The sequence below is a fragment of the Arvicola amphibius genome, chromosome 1 (assembly GCF_903992535.2).
Source record: "Arvicola amphibius chromosome 1, mArvAmp1.2, whole genome shotgun sequence".
Classification (NCBI taxonomy): Eukaryota; Metazoa; Chordata; class Mammalia; order Rodentia; family Cricetidae; genus Arvicola; species Arvicola amphibius.
The window spans coordinates 148,054,391-148,074,091 of record NC_052047.1 but is presented as its reverse complement, the minus strand read 5'-3'; the positions used below and the strand labels follow the sequence as shown (position 1 = coordinate 148,074,091).

Below are 19,701 nucleotides of genomic sequence, written 5' to 3'. Positions count from 1 at the left end.
TAGCCTTTAAGTAACTAACGAACAGCAGCTTCATGTCCACACTGTCGTGCCCAGCCCAGATGGTAGTGGGTCCAAACCCAGGTCCTCCCCACCACCCCTTCAGGTCACCTATAGGAGGAGGGAACCTACATGGATCTCTGTCCTTGGTCAAAGCCCATGAAAACTGAGATAGCACTCCTGTCTAATGCCTAGGATAGTTGTAAAGCCTGCTGGAAATGTCTAGCAGTGTTTCACTGTGACTGTTGGCCTGAGCAGTAGGAATAACCATCTCCCATCACACCTCCAGGCAGACACTAATGTCCCCATGTCATGGATGAGGAAGCCGACTCAGAGAGTTGACTCTGCCTCCAAGGTCCTATCAGTGGATGTAGACAGGATGTACAGACCAGCCTTTTCTGTTTACTGTTTTTGCTTTTTGGGTTTTGTTTTGTTTTTGAGACAGATTTTCTCGGTAGCTTTGAAGCCTGTCCTAGAGCTGGCCTTGAACTCACAGAGATCCACCTGTCTCTGCCCCCCCCCCCCCCCGTGCTGGTGGGCGTGCACCACCACCGCCCCGGGGCCTGTTTACTATTTTACACGCTCATTCAGCTTCCAGGTCCTACCCACTCAGAAGTAGAACTCAGGCTCCTGACACCTTCCTCTGATGAACCCCACACAGTCTCTACCAGCTCCGCTGCTTTACCTTCCTCTGATGAACCCCGCACGGGCTGCTTTGCCCTCTGGGTACCTAACTAGCCTGGCTGCAGGACTTCTGTCTGCACCACCTTCTGCATTCTGGGAAGCTACTCTGAAAACGCCTGCTTCTGCCCAGCACGGGAACTGTGGACAGCTCCCCAGTCGTGCCTACCCAATAAAGACTTGTCAACTAATGAAGTTTTCTGGGCTAGGTTAGTTTCATACAGTGCCCCACCTAAGTTCAGTAGGTGTGGAGCTGGGGAGAGGGATGGAGAGGTAGGAAAAACACCCCATTGTCTGAGCCCCTGGGCTGACCTTTGCCAGGGCCTACCTTATACTTACATCTAGGCCTAAATTTGAGGTTTTCTTTTGGTTGAACTACAGCCCTATGTCACATGCAGATAGTAAACACTCTGCTGGCCTGGAAACCCATAAATTCTGTACATCTGAGTTCACACCCTGATCACAAGGGGCCTCTCCCGTGCAGTGGGAAGGTCCATCCAGACAGACTCAAATCCAAAATCACAGGTGTGGTCTGAAATAGAACCCAAGTGGTTAGGCTTGTGTGACAAGTGATTTTACCCCACCCCACCCCCTCACCCCCCTACTCTCCAACCTCCCCATCCTCCCAGCCCCCAGCCCAACCATCTCACCAGCTCTCCTTCATCTTTTCAACCATATTCTTTTGCTTTGGTTTGGTTTGGTTTGCGTTTTTGAGACAGGGTTGCACTGTGTAGACTGACTGTCCTGGAACTCACTCTGCAGAGATTCGCCTGCCTCTTCCTCCAGAGTGCTGGGATTAAAGGCCACCACCGCCTGGCCTTTCAAACACATTCTATTTAAGTACCTATTCTGAACCAGGAAGCAGGAACACTTAATATGCTTAAGTTCATAAAAGGCCATATTTATTTCGGTCTGCTGAGTCCTTCAGAACGGGAGCCTGGTAACAAAACCCAGGCAGTCATCCAGCAAATGTCAGACCTGCAGGATCTGTGAGCTTTAGGGAGATTGTGGGGAGTGTCCCTAATACAGCCAACTGGTTCCTGGTAGTCACTACTTGCCTGGCAACTCAGCTCCAAGAACGGCTGACGATTTGCTATTTTAACTCAAACCTGCATGCGCCTGTGATTCTGCCCATTCAATCTCGAACTTGCCCCAGAGCCAAAATAGGAGGCTCTGAGCTGCTTGCGTCGGGTGCGGACCCGGGAGAGCAGGATTAGGAAGAGACAGTCTAGTAAAGCCTGTTCAGAAGGCTGCAGGATGGATGGTCCAGATCTCGGGAACTATAACTCCCGAGAGACTTTGCGACAACCACCATCTTTCCTCCCCGCCTGGCTAAAGGGCTTGCGAGAGAGTAGGCGACGCTACTTGCGTCATCAGCGCGCGCGGCTGCCGTCGCGGAGAGATAACGCAGCGCCCAAGCCTGGGGCTGTCAGTCAGAACTCCGCCTGGTCCGGGCCAAGGGGCCGGCGGGACCGGCGGAGCCATGGCTGCCGTGTTTGACCTAGACTTGGAAACCGAGGAAGGCAGCGAGGGCGAGGGCGAGCCGGAGTTCAGCCCTGCGGTGAGTGTTTCCCGCCGGGCACGACTGGACCCGGGAGTCCAGCCGATTAACCAAAGGCATGGCACTCCCTACTCTGAGTGCCCCATCCTTCCCAGACCAAGCCCCAGCCCCTGGACCCAGTCTTCCCTTTCTGCCCTTGGTCGCTCTTCCCTACCCTTTCCCCATTCCTGTCTCCCATCCTTGGTCCTTTCCCCTGGGCCAAGCAGTTCCCCCTGGATTGGGAAGAGATGTTCTTGCATCTCCATGGTTCTTACCCCTCGGTTTCTCACAGGAGGTGTGTCCCCTTGGCGAGTTGAGGGCTGCTGGCCTGGAGTGAGTGAGGGTCTTTCTGGGAGCCGGGGGCTCGGAGTAGGGGATGGGACTTGGGGTACACCAGAGCCTTGCTCTCATTAACATTCTGTGTCTTTAGGACGGTGGGACAATATGAAGAAGTGGAGCTGACAGAGAGCAGCGTGAACCTGGGCCCTGAACGCATCGGGCCCCATTGCTTTGAGCTTCTGAGTGTGCTGGGCAAGGGGGGCTATGGGAAGGTACAAGCACCCCTTCCCCTCATGGTGACCTCAGCTCCAGCCTGGGGCAGCATATCATCCTTCACACCCCATAGTCTTCTGTGTGGAGCCTCTGAAGGGATTTAGAGCTGGAAACCTGAGGGAGGGAAGGGCAGATCCTCTCAAAAGCTGATAGAGATCTTTAGTGCTCCACCCTTGAGCTGAGTTTAGGCCTTTTGGTCCCAGTCCTAGAGCTTTGGGGTGGGGCTCCTTGAAAATAGGATGTGTGAGGAATGTTGATCCTGTCTCCCCTGTCCTACAGGTGTTCCAGGTGAGAAAAGTGCAAGGCGCCAACTCGGGGAAAATATATGCCATGAAAGTCTTGAGAAAGGTGCGCCATTTGCCCAGCCAGCAAATGCTGAGTCGCTACCACCCCACCACCTGTTCTGGGCTTTGGGAGGACAATCGTGAACTTGGTGGAGACAGCCTTCACTCCACAACCTGTTCCAGACTTTGGGAGGATAACTGTGAATACGATGAAGACAAACTCTGTCTTGTCGCTTGCTGGCTTAGTAGCTATTTCACGTACTGTTTTTCAGCCATTCTTGAATGGGAGTAACCTGCCTGCTGGGGCACATTGGCAAGTTTTGATGGCCAGGACTAGTAGGGGAAGTGCAGTTGACATTTGGTGACTAGAAGGTAGAGAGGCAGATAAACAGGAACCCACAACAAAGACTTGTCTGGCTCAGCGTGTCAGTAGTTCAGCTGAATTTGATAGGATACACCCTGTAGTCTCAGGACTTGAAGGGATGAAGCAGGAGGCTCTGAGTTGGTCTAGGACAGCCTGGGCTACATAATGATATCTTGTCTTGAACAACAAACAGTGTCAAGGTTGAGAAACTGAGAGGATAAACCAGTTCCTGAAAAGGTTTACTATTCATAGCAGTAGAATTATACAGAAATTCAAGTGGCAAAAGATGGCGCAAGGGCCGGGCGGTGGTGGTACACGCCTTTAATCCCAGCACTTGGAAGGCAGAGGCAGGCGGATCTCTGAGTTCGAGGCCAGCCTGGTCTACAGAGCAAGCTCCAGGACAGGCACCAAAGCAAAAGAGAAACCCTGTCTTAGAAAACAAAAAACAAAAATAACAAAAAAAGATAGCAGAAGGGCCGAGGCTGAGAAGCAAGAAGACAGGTGTGGTAGTGGGGTAGCCTTTAACTGCAACTAACGATCTTTCGCAAATCCTAATCATCTTAAACTAATGTATGATTTATACATGATAGAGGCCAGAGGGGAGCATAGGATCCCCTACTCTATCACTTTTATTCTCATGTGACTGGGTCTCTCACTGAGCCTGGAGCTGGGCTGGTGGCCAGCAAGCCCCAGTGATCCGTCTGTCTCTACCTCCCACAGTGCTGAGGTTACAGGCACACACAGCCATCCTTGGCTTTTTTTTTTTTTCTTTTTTTCTGAGACAGGGTTTCGCAGTAGTTTTAGAGCCTGGAACTGGCTCTTGTAGATCAGGCTGGCCTCGAACTCAGAGATCTGCCTGCTTCTGCCTCCCGAGTGCTGGGATTAAAGGTGTGTGCCACCACCAACCAGCTTCACCCTTGACTTTTTCTGTGAATACTTGGGGATTTGGACTCAGATCTCCAGGATTACATAGCATACACTTAACATCTGAGCCTTGTCCCCAGTGCTCTGGTCATCTTGTCCTGATGAGATGATCATGACATCACTGCATGTCCATGTCTACACAGACCTAGAGCCTAGACACTTATATGACCAAGTTGTATTTTTTTTTTTTTGACTCAAGGTTTCTCTGTAGTTTTGGAACCTGTCCTGGAACTAGCTCTTGTAGACCAGGCTGGCCTCGAACTCACAGAGCTCCGCCTGCCTCTGCCTTCCAAGTGCTGGGATTAAAGGTGTGTGTCACCACCGCCCGGTTCCAAGTTGTATTTTAATGTATATTTGAAACCTGACTTTCGTTGTACTTACTAGAACACCAACATGGTTGAATACTGGGGTTGAATGTTCTGCAAAACAGTAAACCAGCAGAGCCAAAAGGAAATCACTCTGGTTCTTCACCTTCTAACCCAGTCCTGCATCTCTAGGCCAAGATTGTACGCAATGCCAAGGACACAGCACATACCCGGGCTGAGCGGAACATTCTAGAATCTGTGAAGCATCCCTTCATTGTGGAGCTGGCCTATGCTTTCCAGACAGGTGGCAAACTCTACCTCATCCTGGAGTGCCTCAGTGGTAGGTGTGTGGGCAAGGCTGAGTAGTGGGGGGCAGGGCACGAGCATGGGGAGCATGAGGACTTAGGGAATCCTGAGTGGTGGAGGATGGCTGGAAGGCTCAAACACCATGCCTGGCCATATGTCCATCTGTCTGTCCTACATTTGTTCATTCATTCAGCAAACATCCATCCAGTGCCTAGTGTTTGTGGGGTGTGTGGGTCTGGTGGGAGTTTGTGTAGATGTCCAGAGGGAATCCATCCAGTTTTGCTCCCTTTCCTGCCTGTCCCCCATGTGCCAGGTCCCCATCCAGCTGCATCCTTCTTCATGTTGGACGTCTCATGGATAGTTACTGTTTCTATAAGGTCTAGTTTTTTTTTTTTTTTGAGACAGGGTTTCTCTGTAGCTTTGGAGCCTGGCCTGGAACTAGCTCTTGTAGACCAGGCTGGTCTCGAACTCACAGAGATCCGCCTGCCTCTGCCTCCCAAGTGCTGGGATTAAAGGCGTGCGCCACCACCGCCCGGCTGTTTTTGTTTTTATTTTGAGACAAGGTCTGCTTATGTGTAGCCTTGGCTTGCCTGGAACTTACTATATAGACCATGCTGGCCCTGAACTCAGGAGATCCACCTTGAATTGAGATCCTCAAACTCAGGAGGTCTGCCTGTGTCTCCATACTGAGCGCTGGGGTTGAGGCATGTGCCACTACACCTACTTGTTTTGACCTTTTGAGACACGGTCTCACTGTATAGCATTGACTGACCTGGAACTTACTACATAGAACTCAAAGACACTCCTTGTCCCTGTCTTGGATTAAGGCATGTGCCACCATACCCAGCAAGTCTGTTTCTAAACTGGCTTTGAGGGTCTAGCCCACTTGGGTTCCTGCATATCCTCCACTAATTGCAAAGGCCATCTTCCTAGAGCACGCACCTCTAACTACCCAAACAAAGCCTTGGCCTTTTCGGTCGCACCACTGCTTACCAAGGCTGACCGAGGCCCACTCTTTCCACCTGCTTCTCTCGTACCAGCTGAGCCCCACGAGCTTCTGTCCGCATTCTCGGCATCCTTCTTCACTGTATCGATGCCCTGAAAGCCATACCTGTGCTGCCCTTTCTCCATCTTTGTGTTGAGATTAGCTTCCTATGTCCTCCACCACGAGGCTCCATGGTGAGGTTCTCAGAGCTGTTGCCTGCGCCTGGCATCCTAGAGCACTGTGCACATGTCTGTCTCCCCCATCAGACTGAGCATCCTGAGGGCAATGGCTGGGTCTCCTCAACTCTGCCCCAGCTTCACCCAGCACAGGGCCAGGCACCGAGTGAGTAGGCGACGGTAGATGTTTGCTGATTGAATTGAGTCCCCACGGCAGCTCTGGGAGGCAGGTAGGGTGGGATCTACACGCCCCATTTTCCTCTAGAAGAAACTGGCAGGCAGCAGCAGGGCTGGGCCTGAGTCCGCAGCTGCTGTTATGCTTGTGTCGCAGGTGGCGAACTCTTCACACATCTTGAGCGAGAAGGCATCTTCCTGGAAGACACAGCCTGGTGGGTCTCTGGGGGTGCTTGTCCTTGCTTGCGCTCCACCTTTGCCCTGCCTTCACCTTGTCCTATCTCTGCAGCTTCTACCTGGCTGAGATCACACTGGCCCTGGGCCATCTCCATTCCCAAGGCATCATCTACCGGGATCTCAAGCCGGAGAACATCATGCTCAACAGCCACGGTGAGCATGTTGCAGGCGCGCATGCTCACACCCGGTCTTGGTGATCTGCAGGGCAGGGCTGAGGAACCCACCCGCAGGCCTGGGCCATATTTCACCCCATGTTATCCCTTTTAATGTTCTTTCTCAGGCCACATCAAATTGACAGACTTTGGACTCTGCAAAGAGTCCATTCATGACGGTGCCGTCACGCACACCTTCTGTGGCACCATCGAGTACATGTAAGTAGCACCTGACTGGCCCTGGGTCTGAGAGAATAACCAAGGAAGGCTTGCCCTTACTGACAGTTCACCTGCCTCCCAGGGCCCCAGAGATTCTAGTGCGCAGCGGCCACAACCGGGCAGTCGACTGGTGGAGCCTGGGGGCCCTGATGTACGACATGCTCACTGGATCGGCAAGTCCAGCTCCTTGGGAGGAGGGTGGGTGTTGGGGAGACCCCCCTTCCAGGCTGGGGCAGGACTGGGTGGGAAGATCCCCCTAGGCTGCTCTCACCTTTTGTCTCCTCCAGCCGCCCTTCACCGCAGAGAACCGAAAGAAAATTATGGATAAAATCATGAAAGGGAAGCTGGTGCTGCCCCCCTACCTCACCCCGGATGCCCGGGACCTTGTCAAAAAGGTGGGGCTCCCTCCTGTCCAGGCTCCCATCTCTTCCCCTAAGCCCTGTCAGTAAATCTGTACATATGCTTGAGTGTCCTTAGGCCCTGGGGGAAGGCCAGGCCCCCATCCTGTGCAGTTTGCCTCTGGAAATGATAGGAACATTGAGTGCAGGCCTGGATTCTGAGAGCCTCACCACTGCCCCTGAGCAGTCCCGGGTCTGTCTTCATCAGCAGGGTATTCTTGTGAGCTAGCCGTATTCCATCAGAAACGCTAGCATCATTCTGTTAAGGGGAGGAGTGTCACATAGATCCTAAGCCCTCTGAGGTGGCCTTGAGCAGGAGCTTTGCCAAGGCTTCATGAAGAGGGCACTCAACCCAGCTCTGAAAGTATTGAGGGGTTCAGTGGGCAGAGGCCATGTTCCAGAGCCTATACCTTGTTTCTGCTTGCCTTTTCCCCATTCTGGAGACTGGGCACCCACCCTCACCTCTTCTCTGCTTCTGCAGTTTCTGAAGCGGAATCCCATTCAGCGAATTGGGGGTGGCCCAGGAGATGCTGCTGAAGTGCAGGTGGGTCTGGGGTTAGCATAAGGAGTTGGGGCCAGAGGATGAAGTGGGCTAAAGCAGGGAGCTAGACAAGGTGAGTCTCTGACATGTTTCTGGGTACCCTCCACCCTCAGAGGCACCCCTTCTTCCGGCACATCAATTGGGATGACCTCTTGGCCCGCCGTGTGGACCCTCCCTTCAGGCCGAGTCTGGTGAGTATCTGGGGATCCTTTTGGCTCCCATGGCAGGTGGAGACCCTGCACTTTAGATCCCCCTAATTTTCCACATGGATCTTCCCACAGCAGTCAGAAGAGGACGTGAGCCAGTTTGATACACGTTTTACACGGCAGACTCCAGTAGATAGTCCAGATGACACAGCCCTCAGTGAGAGTGCCAACCAAGCCTTCCTGGTGAGGGCATAGGGGTTATGGGACCAGAGCAGGGATTGTAGCCAGAGACCAGAAATGCCAAGCATCGGCTGACCTGGCCTTTACCCACAGGGCTTCACGTACGTGGCACCTTCTGTCCTGGACAGTATCAAGGAGGGCTTTTCTTTCCAGCCCAAGCTGCGTTCCCCCAGGCGCCTTAACAGCAGCCCCCGCACCCCCATCAGGTACCAGGGACAGGGCCGGCGTGTGACTGGGGTGGGTCTCTTGCACAGACTACCTTTGGGCTATTCAGTCTCCTGCCCACCGTGGGACCCAACCTTATACATCTACAATGGGCTGCTAAAACGGCAGTTTGTGGACCTACTGCCAGTATTCCTGCCTAAGCTTAGGAGGCTCTGACTCTGCCTTGGTTTTTCCTGCAGCCCCCTCAAGTTCTCTCCCTTTGAGGGGTTCCGGCCCAGTCCTGGCCCACCAGAGCCCATGGAGCCATCTCTACCTCCACTCCTGCCACCACCATCACCACCACCACCCACAAGCACTGCCCCTCTTCCCATCCGTCCCCCCTCAGGGACCAAGAAATCCAAGAAGGGCCGTGGGCGCCCAGGACGCTGAGAACAGAGGAAGAGGGCAGCCCCGAGGCTGGCTCCCTGTCGGCTGTGAGGACCCGGCTGCCTCCCACCTGGGTGTATCTCTTGGGTTGCTGAGCCCTGTAATCATGTACATGGAGGGCTGCAGCGTGCAGCCCTGGCAGCGACTCACCACAGGTCTAACACCCATCCCACCAGAAGGGACTTCACCTGTGCCCTTAGAGAATTAAAGGACTGAATCATGGCAGAGTGGCTTTCGCTGGACTCCAGGACCCCAGAATGCCGGCCCACTTAGGGAGAGGAGGGATGATGAAGGACTCCAGACCTCAGGACTTAAGAAGTTTTATTTTCAGTATCTGCCCAGTGCCTGGGGAGTGGGGGGGGCACTCTGGGAAACTGATGGGGGTGGCAGTCTGAGAAGCTGCATGGGATGATGATGGTCCAGGCTGGTTTTTGTTTCATCAGGACAGCATGGAAAGAGAGTCAGAGGCTGGGGCAGGGACAGGAGAGCAGGCTGGCTCCTACAGTGCGGTGACATGAAGGCGCTGGCCCCCCGCTTTTCCAGCACTGTCATCCCAGGCTGCACTACCTGAAAAGGCGTGCAGGTCACTCAGAAGGGCCTCAGCACTGCTGCCTGAGCCCACGGGACCTTGCGAGCTGAGGCCCAGGCCCCCTTCACTGTCTGTGTCATATGCTGCTGGGGCCTGCTTTGCTTGAGCTCCGGCTTCACACCGCTGCTCCTCTTCCTGGGGACCAGCTTCCTCAGGGCCACCATCCATCATGAAATCCTCTTCTGCATCCTGCTCATCCTCTTGCTGCCCTGGTTCCTCTGGGGATCCCAGGTCAGTGCGGGCCCGAAGCCAGCGGCCTGCAGGGCTGGCCCAGAGTAGGCGGCGGGTGTGGCCCCACAACGCAGCACCCAGGCGAGCTGGGTGGTAGTAGCCCCCTGAGGCACGACTGAGGCGATGCCAGGCGAAGGCCAGGGCAGTGACAAGTAGCAGCAGGAGCAGGAACAGCAGGATGATGGTGACAGCACTGGAGCCTGCACCATCCTCTGTGCCTACCCCGGAGGCCAGGACCCCGGGCAGGGCTAACAGCACCCTAAATCTGAGGGTACCAGGCAGAGCCTGTGGGAGACAGCAGGGAGAAGTTGTTACTGATCTCTTCTGACACGGTCCTTAGTTGCCTCAGGCAAAACAGGGACAGTCAAGCAGAAAATCCCGGCCCTTATTTGGTTAAGGCCTTGCCCTAGTGTGATGGCCTTCAACTCAACCCAGCAGTCACTTCTCACTGCCCCTGGTCTGCCTTGCCTGAGGCCTGTGCACTGGCTGGCCCTCTGCTCAGATGCTGGACTTCCACAGCCTCAAGCCTGCCTGCTTGCCATGGTCTAGGCCCTGCTGATGAGACCCACCAGACCTCTACAGCTAACCGGCCCCTTAATTACTCTTCTCCCATCAAATCCCACACCAGAGAAAAATCCATTATTCTGTTCCCTCTCCCATCAGAATAAGCTCCTTAGATGATAGAATTGGGAGGGGGACACCACTTGAAACCATGGTGGTGCCTAGGTGTTCAGTGGCCATTAGCTGGATGTGTTAAAATGGCCTGCCTGGGCAGTGGGGGAGGCTGGGGGGCCCAAGAAGCAGGTGGCTCTTTGGAGGCCATGATGGAGGTATCTAGATCAACTCAGGTGGACTGGTCCTAGGATGGGGGGGGATCTTTGAAGCCCCTCCTCTCAACCATGGGACTGCCCCAGCTGCAGGGTTTCCGTTCAGCTCCCCGTTCTGCCCTGGAGGGCCTCAAGTGTGCAGGGCCAAGACTGTTTGGGGCAGCATGTATAGCTATCAAAGGAAGCCTGCGGTTGGAACAAAGCAGGTGGGGGGTGTGGTAGGGGTGGGGGAGGGGTGCTGGGTGCAAGCCTCCCTTAGCACACCAGGCTCCAGGGAAGGAGTCACACCCAAACTCAGCTCATGAGGGGATCAGAGAAGGGACTATTCCAAAGGTCTCAGAGTAAGGCCACAACTAGAATGAGGTACTGCAGGACCTACCCTGAATTCCAGGGAGCCCAGCTCTGAGGTGAGGGCCAGGTTCCACCCCATGTTAGTCCTGGGCTTTTCTACCCCAGGTCTCTTGTGAGGGGACCCACAAATCCCGAAAATCCATCCCTAGCCCACTGTGCCCCAAGAACCCAGAGGGCTCCACAGCTCACCATTGATCCGATGGCCTTTGCACGGGCACCCACCTCTGACTGGCTGTGTTTAGTGAGAAGTGAGCTCCGGAGCGCGCTCAAGTATAGTAGCTAGTAGGAGTTACTGACACTTCCGTTTCCTGCCTGAAACACCCCACCCACTCTAGCCTATCATAGGACCCTCATGGGGTCTCAGCCTCTCAGGATCCCCAGACCCATACCAAATCTTCCCAGGCCTCTCTAGGTGAGGTTGTGGCCACAGGATCTAAGACCAGAACTCCAAAGGGAGGAAGTGTGCATCTAACTGAAACAGGACATCCACTGTGTGGCTCTGGCTGGCCAGGAACTCAAGGTGATCCTCCTGCTTCTACCCCTGGAGTGCTCTGGGACTAAAGGTGTGTACCAGACTAGCCTTTAGAAATCAAAACAAAGGCAAAGGCAGGTGGATCTCTTGAGTTCCAGGCCAGAGTGAGTTCCACAATGGCCAGGACTATACAGAGAAACCCTGTCTCAGGAAAACAAATCAACTCTGCACATGTGGGTATATACGGAAGTTAGATCCCTCTATCGTGGGTTGCAGGGATCAAGTTCAGGTCATCAGGCTTGCTTAGCAAGTGATTTTATCCACTAACCCATCTCTCACACCCATTTTGCCTCAGTTTCTCTGCATGGTGGAATTCGAGTATGCAGGAGCTACTTTCCACATAAAGTTTGCAGTTTCCCTTCCTAGTGCTCCCCACCCCCAACTGTCCACAGCAGCAGGTCAAACCTGGCTTTAAAAAGAGCATTTTATTTAAAATGAAAATATAGAACCATCTCTGCTGCTTTCTCTGGGGAGGGGGCAGTGGGCTGGGCAGGTTGAGAAGATGGTCCCTTAAAGTACTTGGGAGTTTGCCTTGGTACAAAAATCTTCCGAAAGCCAGGTGGTGCTTCCAACCTGGGCCCCAGGCTGTGGAGAGGTGCAAACTGGCCGTGACCTGCCCCAGAGGCACTAAGCAGCCTGATGTGACCTGGCCACAGAAGCTAGGTGAAGGGGGTGCGGAGGAGGCAGTGTCCGGAGCAGGTTCCTGGTGGTCCTATGTGTCCCCATTCTCCATGCGGCCCAGCTGTTCCTCCAGGCGGCTGATACGCTCCCCCTGCTCCTTGACCAGCACCCGAAGTGCCCGAAGCTCTTGCATCACCTCTTCCAGTTTCCCAGATTCCTGCAAGAACATGGAAGTCAGAGGGCACCAGCCATAACCTACCCCTACAGTAAAGGCCCGAGGCCCAGCCAATTGAAAAGCACCCCCAAATGTAGGAAACATACACCAGCCCCAGCAAGGGCGCCAATGGGAACATCCGTAATTGTGGTAGCTGTGGCTGCTCCGGGACGGCTGGAACTGGCAGGCCGGCTGTCCGATAGCACATTTCGCCGGCTGACCTTCAGGTCCCGTTGTTTACTGGGCACATAGGCTTCTCGCAGTGAGATCAGGATCGGATCAGCATCCTGCCCGCTCACCCAATCCTCTGCCTCAAGAGCAGCCTCAGGTCCGGCTGTGTCAGGGTACAGATCATCCTGGAAGAGATCAGACTGCGCACCAGGTAGGAGAGGTCAGAATCAGTTGGGGGCCCTACCAGGGGTCTCGTATCTGGTCTGAGTAGCTGCATCCTCAACACCCTCCTGACTTTTTTTTTTTCTTTTTCTTTTTCAAGATGGTTTCTGTGTAGCCCTGGCTGACCTGGAATTCACCATACTGGCCTCAAACTCAAGAGATCCACTTGCCTCTGCCTCCCTGAGCGCTGGGATTAAAGGTGTGCGCCACCACTGCCCAGTCTGACTTGTGGACTCTTATCAACCCATCTTCCAAAGATCTGATCCCCAGGGACCTTGAGAACGCCAATCTCCCCTTTCACTTTCTTTTCCAATGTTCCCACTCAAGTCTTGTCGGATCCTCCTGGGCACAGCCCTTGCTGGCACCCTCTCCAGCAGACCACAAGGGCCAGCTGTATGGCTCTGTGAGTCCCGCGAGCCAGATCTGTGCCCCATAGAAGGATTGTGGGCTTTGCTCCAGGATGTGCCTGGCACACTGAGCCTGTGAATACCAAATGGAGGACAGCGGGAATGTGTTCCAGGCTCCAGGCTCCAGGCTCGGCATCCGAGGACAAGTCATTTGTAGCCAGGCCCCTCCCCATGGGATTCAGGGCCAGAGCCCCTGTCCTTCTAGACCCCTCCCAACAGAGCACCACCCGATCTTACAGTTGGTCCTTCCTCCTATGAAGGCCCTATATCCCTACCACCCTGCTCTTTAGTGCCTGGCCTCTGTCACTGCAGGGCCTCAGCGCACGGTGTCATCCCTCAGCTCATCTCCCGACCTCGCCCATTGCCCTGGCATGGCCCCTCTGCTGGGAAGGGCGTGGGGGGCGGGGTCAGCAGCCTCACCTTTCTTGGCACAGTCATGACTATGGGCTCGCACTTGCGCTCATGCAGTTTGTAGAACCTGGAAAAGGGAGGGGAGCCACGGTGGAACCTGGACATTTTACAGGCTGCCTGGTGACTTCCGCTTATGGCCTCCCTGTCTTAAGGGTGTCTCTAGAGTGATCCTAGGCAACTTTGTGATTGTGATTTTCTTTTCTTTCTTCCTTTCTTTCTTTGAGACAGGGTCTCATTGTATAGCCGTGGAAGTCTGAAACTCACTATGTAGACTGTCCTTTCTTCAAACTCATGGAGATCAGCCTGCCTCTGCAGGAAACTGGGATTAAAGGCCTATGCTATTCCTTTTATTTTTTGAAGCATGGTTTCCTATATCCCTGGCTGGCCTTGGACGTCCTAGAGAGCCAAGGATGACCTTGAACTTCTGATTCTCCCAGCTCTGCCTCTTGAACCGCAGCTTTCGCATTACAGTGCTGTGGTGGGACCCCGGGCTTTGTGCGAGGCAGGCACGCCACCAACTGAGCTACACTGTCAGCCCTTTCCTTTGCTTTCTGCTTGAGACAGGGTCTTGCTATACAGTTCAGACTGACCTTGAACTTACTAGGTAGCCCAGGCTAGCCTCTGTACTTGCAGTCCTCTGAACTCCCAAATGCTGGGATAACAGGTGTATGGCGCCATGCCTAACTTAGCTTAGCCTCCAGCATCTGAACTCTTCCTGTGGATACTGATGTCCTGGCTGTGCTCAGTCTGAGCCACCCCGCCCCTCCCAATCCTGACTGGGTCCTCAAAAAAAAACTCTGCCTATAGATAGCTGCCTCAGAGAACCTTCTTACCGGGCAATTTCACACTTGCTGACCTCCAAGCCCCTCTTAGGCATGCTACCCATACCCCTCTGGGGTTCTTTGCTCGTGAATGTGTTCAGGAAGTGAATATAGGGAGGCTCGTCTGTGATCTCAAAGTACCGGATGCTGGAGTCGCCCTGTTGTGGGGGGAAAGAAGTTCAGCACTTGACCAGACCCTTTCCCGGCCTCTCAGCCCCGGTCTGTTGCCCCACTGAGCCTCACCTTGCCACAGACATAGACCACACTGGTGTCTGGGTCATAGAAGGGCAGCAGGGCCCCATTGCTTGAATCCAACTCCTGCAGGGCCTTAGGCTCCTCAAAGTTGTCCTAAGTACATGGGGGACAATGGGGCCAAGTCAGAATCTTCTCATTCTGAACCCTCCAGGACTGGCCTTGGCCAGTCTCACACAACAGATAGCAACACTCCCAACATGCTAATGGTTTTCTCTATTCCCAGGTCCCACTTTCCCAGCCTTCTCTGGGCCATAATCCTATTCCCAAACCAACAGGCTAGGGCTGAGAAAGTCTGGTTACAGGAAGGCTACAGGGCCAGATGGTACCAGCCCAGGCCTCAAAGGGGCCCTCGAGTTCACTTTGCTGAGAGACAGAGTGTAGCAGGGCAGGGCCTGGGGGGCTCCCAGGAGGAGGGCACCTTTATGGTTTGTGCAAGCAGAAAGAAGAGTGTAGGAGGCACTGGAGGAGAGCCAGGGAGAGCCAGAGAGCTGGAGTCAGGGGAGGGAGGGAAGTCTCAAGGGCCAGGCTGAGGATCTAAGCAATGCAGGCTTCTCCTCCATGCTGATCTCTGTCTGCCTGGCCCAGGGAGGAGTATCCTAGGGTGAGGCCCAGGTCTCAAGCCTGCCCGCCTTAGGCTGGCAAATCACTCACTGGGTCCCAGAGTGCCAGCTGACGTTCACTCATGCGGCTGAAACCGGTGGTGAACACCTTGCCATCGGCCAGAAAGATGGCCCGCATGGGCCGAGCCCCCTCGTGAGCCTTCTCCCGCTCCTGTAGGATGGACAGGTGGTCAGTGCAGTGCTGGTCAGGACCCTGAGTCTCTATATTGCCATTCTTGCCCTCTGGGATACCTACTGCCACCAGGGTGCCCCGCCTGGGATCAATGATGCGGACACTCTTGTCCTTGCAAGCTGAGCAGAAGAGGCTGCCATTGTGGTTCCAGCTCACGTTGTAGATGAGGTCAGGGTGCAAGCTGTCGAGGCGGTACAGCTCTTCTGCAGTGCCCACATTCCAGATAAGCACCACATTGTCACAACCTGGGAGGCAAACGATCAGCAGCTCTATCAGGCTTGGGGCTGCAGCTGTGAGACCGTCAGCCCGCTAGACCCACTCTCCCCACTGGTGCTAAACTCGGTTTCCCTCTCTGTAGGCATCAATTTCCGGATTGGCCTGTGAGAGGGTATGAAGGGGCAGGGAGTGTGCAGACCTGCACTGAGAAGCACATTCCGGGCTGTGGGGTGCCAGGTGATGATGCCCACACGCTTGGTGTGCCCCTCAAGCACCACTACTGGCTCAGTCAGAGGTGAGGTCAGCCCATTCTCTGGAATCTGCCATACCTGTGGTAGGGAGAGGGAGGATGGGCACAGGCCTGTGTTGGCCCCACTGCCAGCAACCTTCGGCCATACCCCGAGACCCTCATTTGAACAGTCCTATGCTCACCATGACTGTGCAGTCCTCTGAGCCACTGGCAATGACTTCATCATTGTGGGGACACCAGTCAATGTCCAGAACAGGTCCCGTGTGCCCACACACTGTTGGGTAGGCCTTGTCAATGCGGCCTGTCTGTAGGCATTAAGGTGCAGTCAGAGGGGAACCAACAGCCCCAGTCCCCATTCCTCCCAGCATCTGTGTCCCTTTCATGATGCAAGAATGAGGTGATTACCCTCGTTTCTGGTGGCCCAGATGTGACTCCGTGCAGGAAATGCCTGCAGCCTACCATCCAAACTTGGTGGCAATAAACACATTTTATTTGCACCAACACCTCCTGGGCAATAAATCTGGACTATAACTTGTCCAGCAGTTGCCATGGGCCAAGAAATGGCACAAACTGCCCTGTCCACAGGTGTGTCTGTCCTCATTCCTCCTCTCCACCCTGACCCCCTGGGGCCCACCTTGCTTAGAGGGAGCACCATAAAGGCTCCCCCGCCACTGGCTTCCACAATCACTGCCAGGAACTTGGGGTTGACGGCGCAGAAGGTACTGTCCCAGGTGACCCGGGACACTCGAATGTCCTCATAGCACTGGTCATTCTTGACCGGCTGTCCGAACACATGCCGGAATTTGCTCTGTCGCACCACTTTTCGGAAGGACATGTCTACAGGGCAGAGACACCTGGATCAGCTCTGGCCTCCAAAGAGACATATTGGTCACGATGACATTGGGAATTCCAGTTTCCCCACTTATAGAATGGGTTCATAGGTGAAGACCAGCAGACTCTTCCCCCCAAGGCCTTCCGTGGCTCTGTTATCTGTGTGTGTGTGTGTGTGTGTGTGTGTGTATGCGCGCATGCACGGATGCTGCTGCAAGGAAGACAGAGCTTAGATCTATAGCTCCCAAATGATTCCAAGCAGCTTTACACGACCAGAGTTTGGAGGTTGGGTGATGGGGAGACGAGGCAGCAAAAGGGTTTGGTCTTCCAACTAGGCCGCAGCTGATTCCCAGGGAATGTGCAAAGAGGTGCAGGCAGTCCGGCATAGAGACCCTGGCAGGGCAGGGGTCTCGAGGATGCTACCAGGTCCTCAAAGTAGCCTCAGAGCACCGTCCAAAGAACACCAGAGACCCAACTTCCAAAGATCCCTGCCCAGGAAAGGAAAGATGGGCCGCTGGGGGAGGGGGGTTGGGATTGAGGGTGTGGCGCCGCGGAGGGGATGCACTCTTCTGACTCATGCCCCCCGCCCCAGCCCACGTCTGCGCCTCTACTCCGGCCACGCCGCGCTCACCGCTCACCGCTCACCGCTCGCCAGGGACGCCCGGGACTGCGGCAGCAACCTCGGGCCTCCGGATCCCGGCCTCTGGGAAGCAGGAAGCGGGAATCAGGAAGTGACAGAGGAGTGGAGCGGGGGCGGGGCAGGTCACGCGCAGAAGGCGGGTCTTTGTAATGACCCGCCCACGGGGCGAGGCCTGGTCTCTAGGCCCTCCCTGAACCAGCAGAGTTGCACCGGGCTGGGCCTGGTTGATTACTACCGCACAGGTACAACCACAACCGTAGAGTCTCCTGGAGAAGGGTGAAACTTGCCCTCCGATTTCCCTACCCGGTGCTACTGGCCAGGATCCTCTCGCTCCGCCTTCACCCTTTTCACGTGTTTTTTGTTTTGTGTTTGAGACAGGATCTTACTATGCACACTTGGCTGGCTTGGAACTGGCACAGAATGCACAGAGATCTGCCTGCCTGCGTTTGCCTCCCAAGTGCTGCAAATAAAGGCATGCGCCACCACACCCAGCCATAGGTGCCAGTTTCAAGGTTGGGAGTGCATGATGTCAGTTAGCTATGTAACCTGACGAAGTGGAAGTCCATCATACATCCTGGTGGACATTTGTGGTTCCTGCTTGGGCTTAGTAAAAATCGAAGTAGAAGATGACTTGTGGATCCTGTGCGCCTTCCTCTCCTCCATTTCAGAGGAGCCTAAATTCGCCTGTTTGCCTCCTCAGATTCGCCCTATCTTTTCTCTTTCTGGAGAACTTAGGGGCCCCCTTAGGACCATAAGATAGCATTCCTTCCGCTGCGGCCACCTCCCTGGGTGACCAGTGGTGACAGTGGGTGTCTTTCCCAGAAAGAAAACAGGTACATGGGAGGAAGCAAGAGCGGGGAGGTAAGAAGTGCTTTGTTTAGCCTGCACGAAGCCCCCCCAGCCCGCCCCTATGTGTGGGAGGGAGGTGGGCTTGTGACCCTTTTCAGGGGTCACCACACTCTGTGAAGTAACAGGCCGGGAGGGGACAGATGCTTGATTGAGGCCTCCCAGCTGGGATTCCGTCTTGTTCTTTTATTCCCAAAGACTTTGGGTTTCTCACTGTTCACAAACCCCGGAGCCAGGCAGGCAGGCAGGCAGGATGTGGCATGACAGGTGTTGAGGGGTTCTGTGGGAAGCCCACATCAGGTCAGGTGCGACAGTTCCAAATATACCCCCTCCCCCACATCACCCCACTGCAAATAGAATCCACAGTTCCCATGTTCCTCTCCCAGAATTCCTGCCTGACTCCTGCCGACCATTCTAGGACACCTACCACTAGTCCTCTCTCACTAGATACAAACCCTCACTACCTTCTCAGGCTGGCACATCCTGTTCTCTTCCTCCTTCTGGAAGCTCTTCCTGGTCTGGAGCTTCAATGACTCCAGGCCTCTGCTCAAGTGTTGCCTCTGCTGAAGTGTTACCTCGGCTGAGGGCCCTTTGGGCTCCCCTCTCACCCAGTTACTGCCTGGCTTTTCCTTATCCCCATTTACTGTTCTTAGTCCCAAATACCACACTGTGTAATTGTTTGGCACCCTGCTAAGATTCCTGCCAGCAAACAAAAGTGCCCCCCCCCCGCCCCCGCCTTGTCCTTCTGGTACCCAGAAGACCCCGCCCAGCACCCAGTGTCAAACCACTTCATGCTGGGTGAATAAATGAGCAGCAGGCCTGAATATAGAATTGCAAAATATTAATATTCACAATCCTCAGAACCAACATCTAGTTCCTTTTGGGAGGGCACAGGGATCTTACCTGGAGGAAGGAGTCCCCCAGAAGGCAGCAAGTCCCCTGGGGTGTGTTCCCTGAGCTGGGGGCTGTGCTCTCCATTTCTGGCTCCATCTTTTTTAACACAAACACTTGGAAAACTCCTCTTTATCCTGTAAACTTCCCAGGGTGAAGCTCTTTCTTCTGGGTAGCAATTCTCCCATACTGGTGAGACTCCCCCTGGGGACCTTGGAGATAGGACTGGCTCACTCCTTAAGGGGTAGAACTTGTGGGGTGGCCCACAGTTGAAGGCAGGGAAGTTTTATTTTCTGATCTGATGTTGAAGAGGCTTTAGGACCCCTGTCAGGAGAAGGGATAGGATCCCTGAAGAGTGCCCCAAAGGAGACCAACATCTAGGCTCTGCCCTCAGAGACTCCAGCAAGTGGACAGGGACGGAAGAAGGTAAGCCTTTCCTGAGGAGAAGGCTCCATGGTAGTGTAAGGAGATGGGTAATTGGTGCCCAAACTACCTGCCAGGAGGGCTCTGGCCTAGGCCTCATTTGGTTTCAGGGTGCCCATTAGCAAATCAAATTTAACGACTGGCTGTGATTGAAGGCTTACTCTCTACCAAAGAGCCAAGCATGACAGAGAGGCCAGTCATTATAATACCCATTTTACAAATGGGCAAAACAAGTCCCAAAAAGTCAAAGAGCTTTGCTGAAGGCCACACAATGAATGAATGGTGAAGCCAGGGCCCAGCAACCTTTAGAGACACCCTGAACTGTAAACATGAATCTCTAAAATGCAA

At 54.4% G+C, this 19,701-nt stretch overlaps 3 protein-coding genes across 6 annotated transcripts; 1 reads left to right on the top strand and 2 right to left on the bottom strand.

Moving 5' to 3' along the window:
• The first annotated feature begins 2,081 nt into the window (after positions 1-2,081).
• Rps6kb2 (ribosomal protein S6 kinase B2) lies at positions 2,082-9,034 on the top strand. Of its 2 annotated transcripts, none has more exons than XM_038330971.2 (15): positions 2,082-2,239; positions 2,511-2,551; positions 2,649-2,769; positions 3,050-3,118; positions 4,840-4,987; positions 6,446-6,503; positions 6,578-6,678; positions 6,806-6,896; positions 6,979-7,069; positions 7,184-7,291; positions 7,776-7,838; positions 7,949-8,026; positions 8,120-8,224; positions 8,315-8,427; positions 8,626-9,034. In XM_038330971.2, exons 1-15 carry the CDS (start codon positions 2,162-2,164, stop codon positions 8,813-8,815), a joined length of 1,455 nt encoding a protein of 484 aa, XP_038186899.1. In that variant the 5' UTR covers positions 2,082-2,161; the 3' UTR covers positions 8,816-9,034. The 2 variants fall into 2 exon arrangements, with proteins under 2 accessions (XP_038186899.1, XP_038186892.1); XM_038330964.2 differs by having other exon boundaries at positions 8,117-8,224.
• An 82-nt stretch (positions 9,035-9,116) lies between these two features.
• On the bottom strand, positions 9,117-11,602 carry LOC119814915 (protein tyrosine phosphatase receptor type C associated protein). The gene is made up of 2 exons (XM_038331013.1): positions 11,000-11,602; positions 9,117-9,917 (listed from the first exon to the last, which is right to left on the bottom strand). The coding sequence occupies exons 1-2, from the start codon at positions 11,000-11,002 to the stop codon at positions 9,312-9,314; spliced, it is 609 nt and encodes a 202-aa protein (XP_038186941.1). The 5' UTR covers positions 11,003-11,602; the 3' UTR covers positions 9,117-9,311.
• A 146-nt stretch (positions 11,603-11,748) lies between these two features.
• On the bottom strand, positions 11,749-17,290 carry Coro1b (coronin 1B). Of its 3 annotated transcripts, none has more exons than XM_038330995.2 (11): positions 17,192-17,290; positions 16,357-16,559; positions 15,905-16,027; positions 15,672-15,801; positions 15,320-15,501; positions 15,116-15,235; positions 14,453-14,557; positions 14,222-14,367; positions 13,398-13,455; positions 12,285-12,548; positions 11,749-12,180 (listed from the first exon to the last, which is right to left on the bottom strand). In XM_038330995.2, the coding sequence occupies exons 2-11, from the start codon at positions 16,555-16,557 to the stop codon at positions 12,055-12,057; spliced, it is 1,455 nt and encodes a 484-aa protein (XP_038186923.1). In that variant the 5' UTR covers positions 16,558-16,559; positions 17,192-17,290; the 3' UTR covers positions 11,749-12,054. The 3 variants fall into 3 exon arrangements, with proteins under 3 accessions (XP_038186923.1, XP_038186931.1, XP_038186917.1); XM_038331003.2 differs by having other exon boundaries at positions 17,199-17,289; XM_038330989.2 differs by having other exon boundaries at positions 17,185-17,282.
• Between the last annotated feature and the right edge of the window lie 2,411 nt (positions 17,291-19,701).

Coding starts and splice junctions, on each gene's coding strand:
- Rps6kb2 (XM_038330964.2), top strand. CDS start 2,162: ATGGCTGCCGTGTTTGACCTAGACTTGGAAACCGAGGAAGGCAGCGAG. Junction 8,027..8,116: donor CTCCCTTCAGGCCGAGTCTG/GTGAGTATCTGG, acceptor ATCTTCCCACAG/CAGTCAGAAGAGGACGTGAG. Junction 8,428..8,625: donor AGCCCCCGCACCCCCATCAG/GTACCAGGGACA, acceptor TTTTTCCTGCAG/CCCCCTCAAGTTCTCTCCCT.
- Coro1b (XM_038330995.2), bottom strand. CDS start 16,557: ATGTCCTTCCGAAAAGTGGTGCGACAGAGCAAATTCCGGCATGTGTTC. Junction 15,802..15,904: donor CAGAGGACTGCACAGTCATG/GTGAGCATAGGA, acceptor TCCCTACCACAG/GTATGGCAGATTCCAGAGAA. Junction 12,181..12,284: donor GCGCCCTTGCTGGGGCTGGT/GTATGTTTCCTA, acceptor ATGTTCTTGCAG/GAATCTGGGAAACTGGAAGA.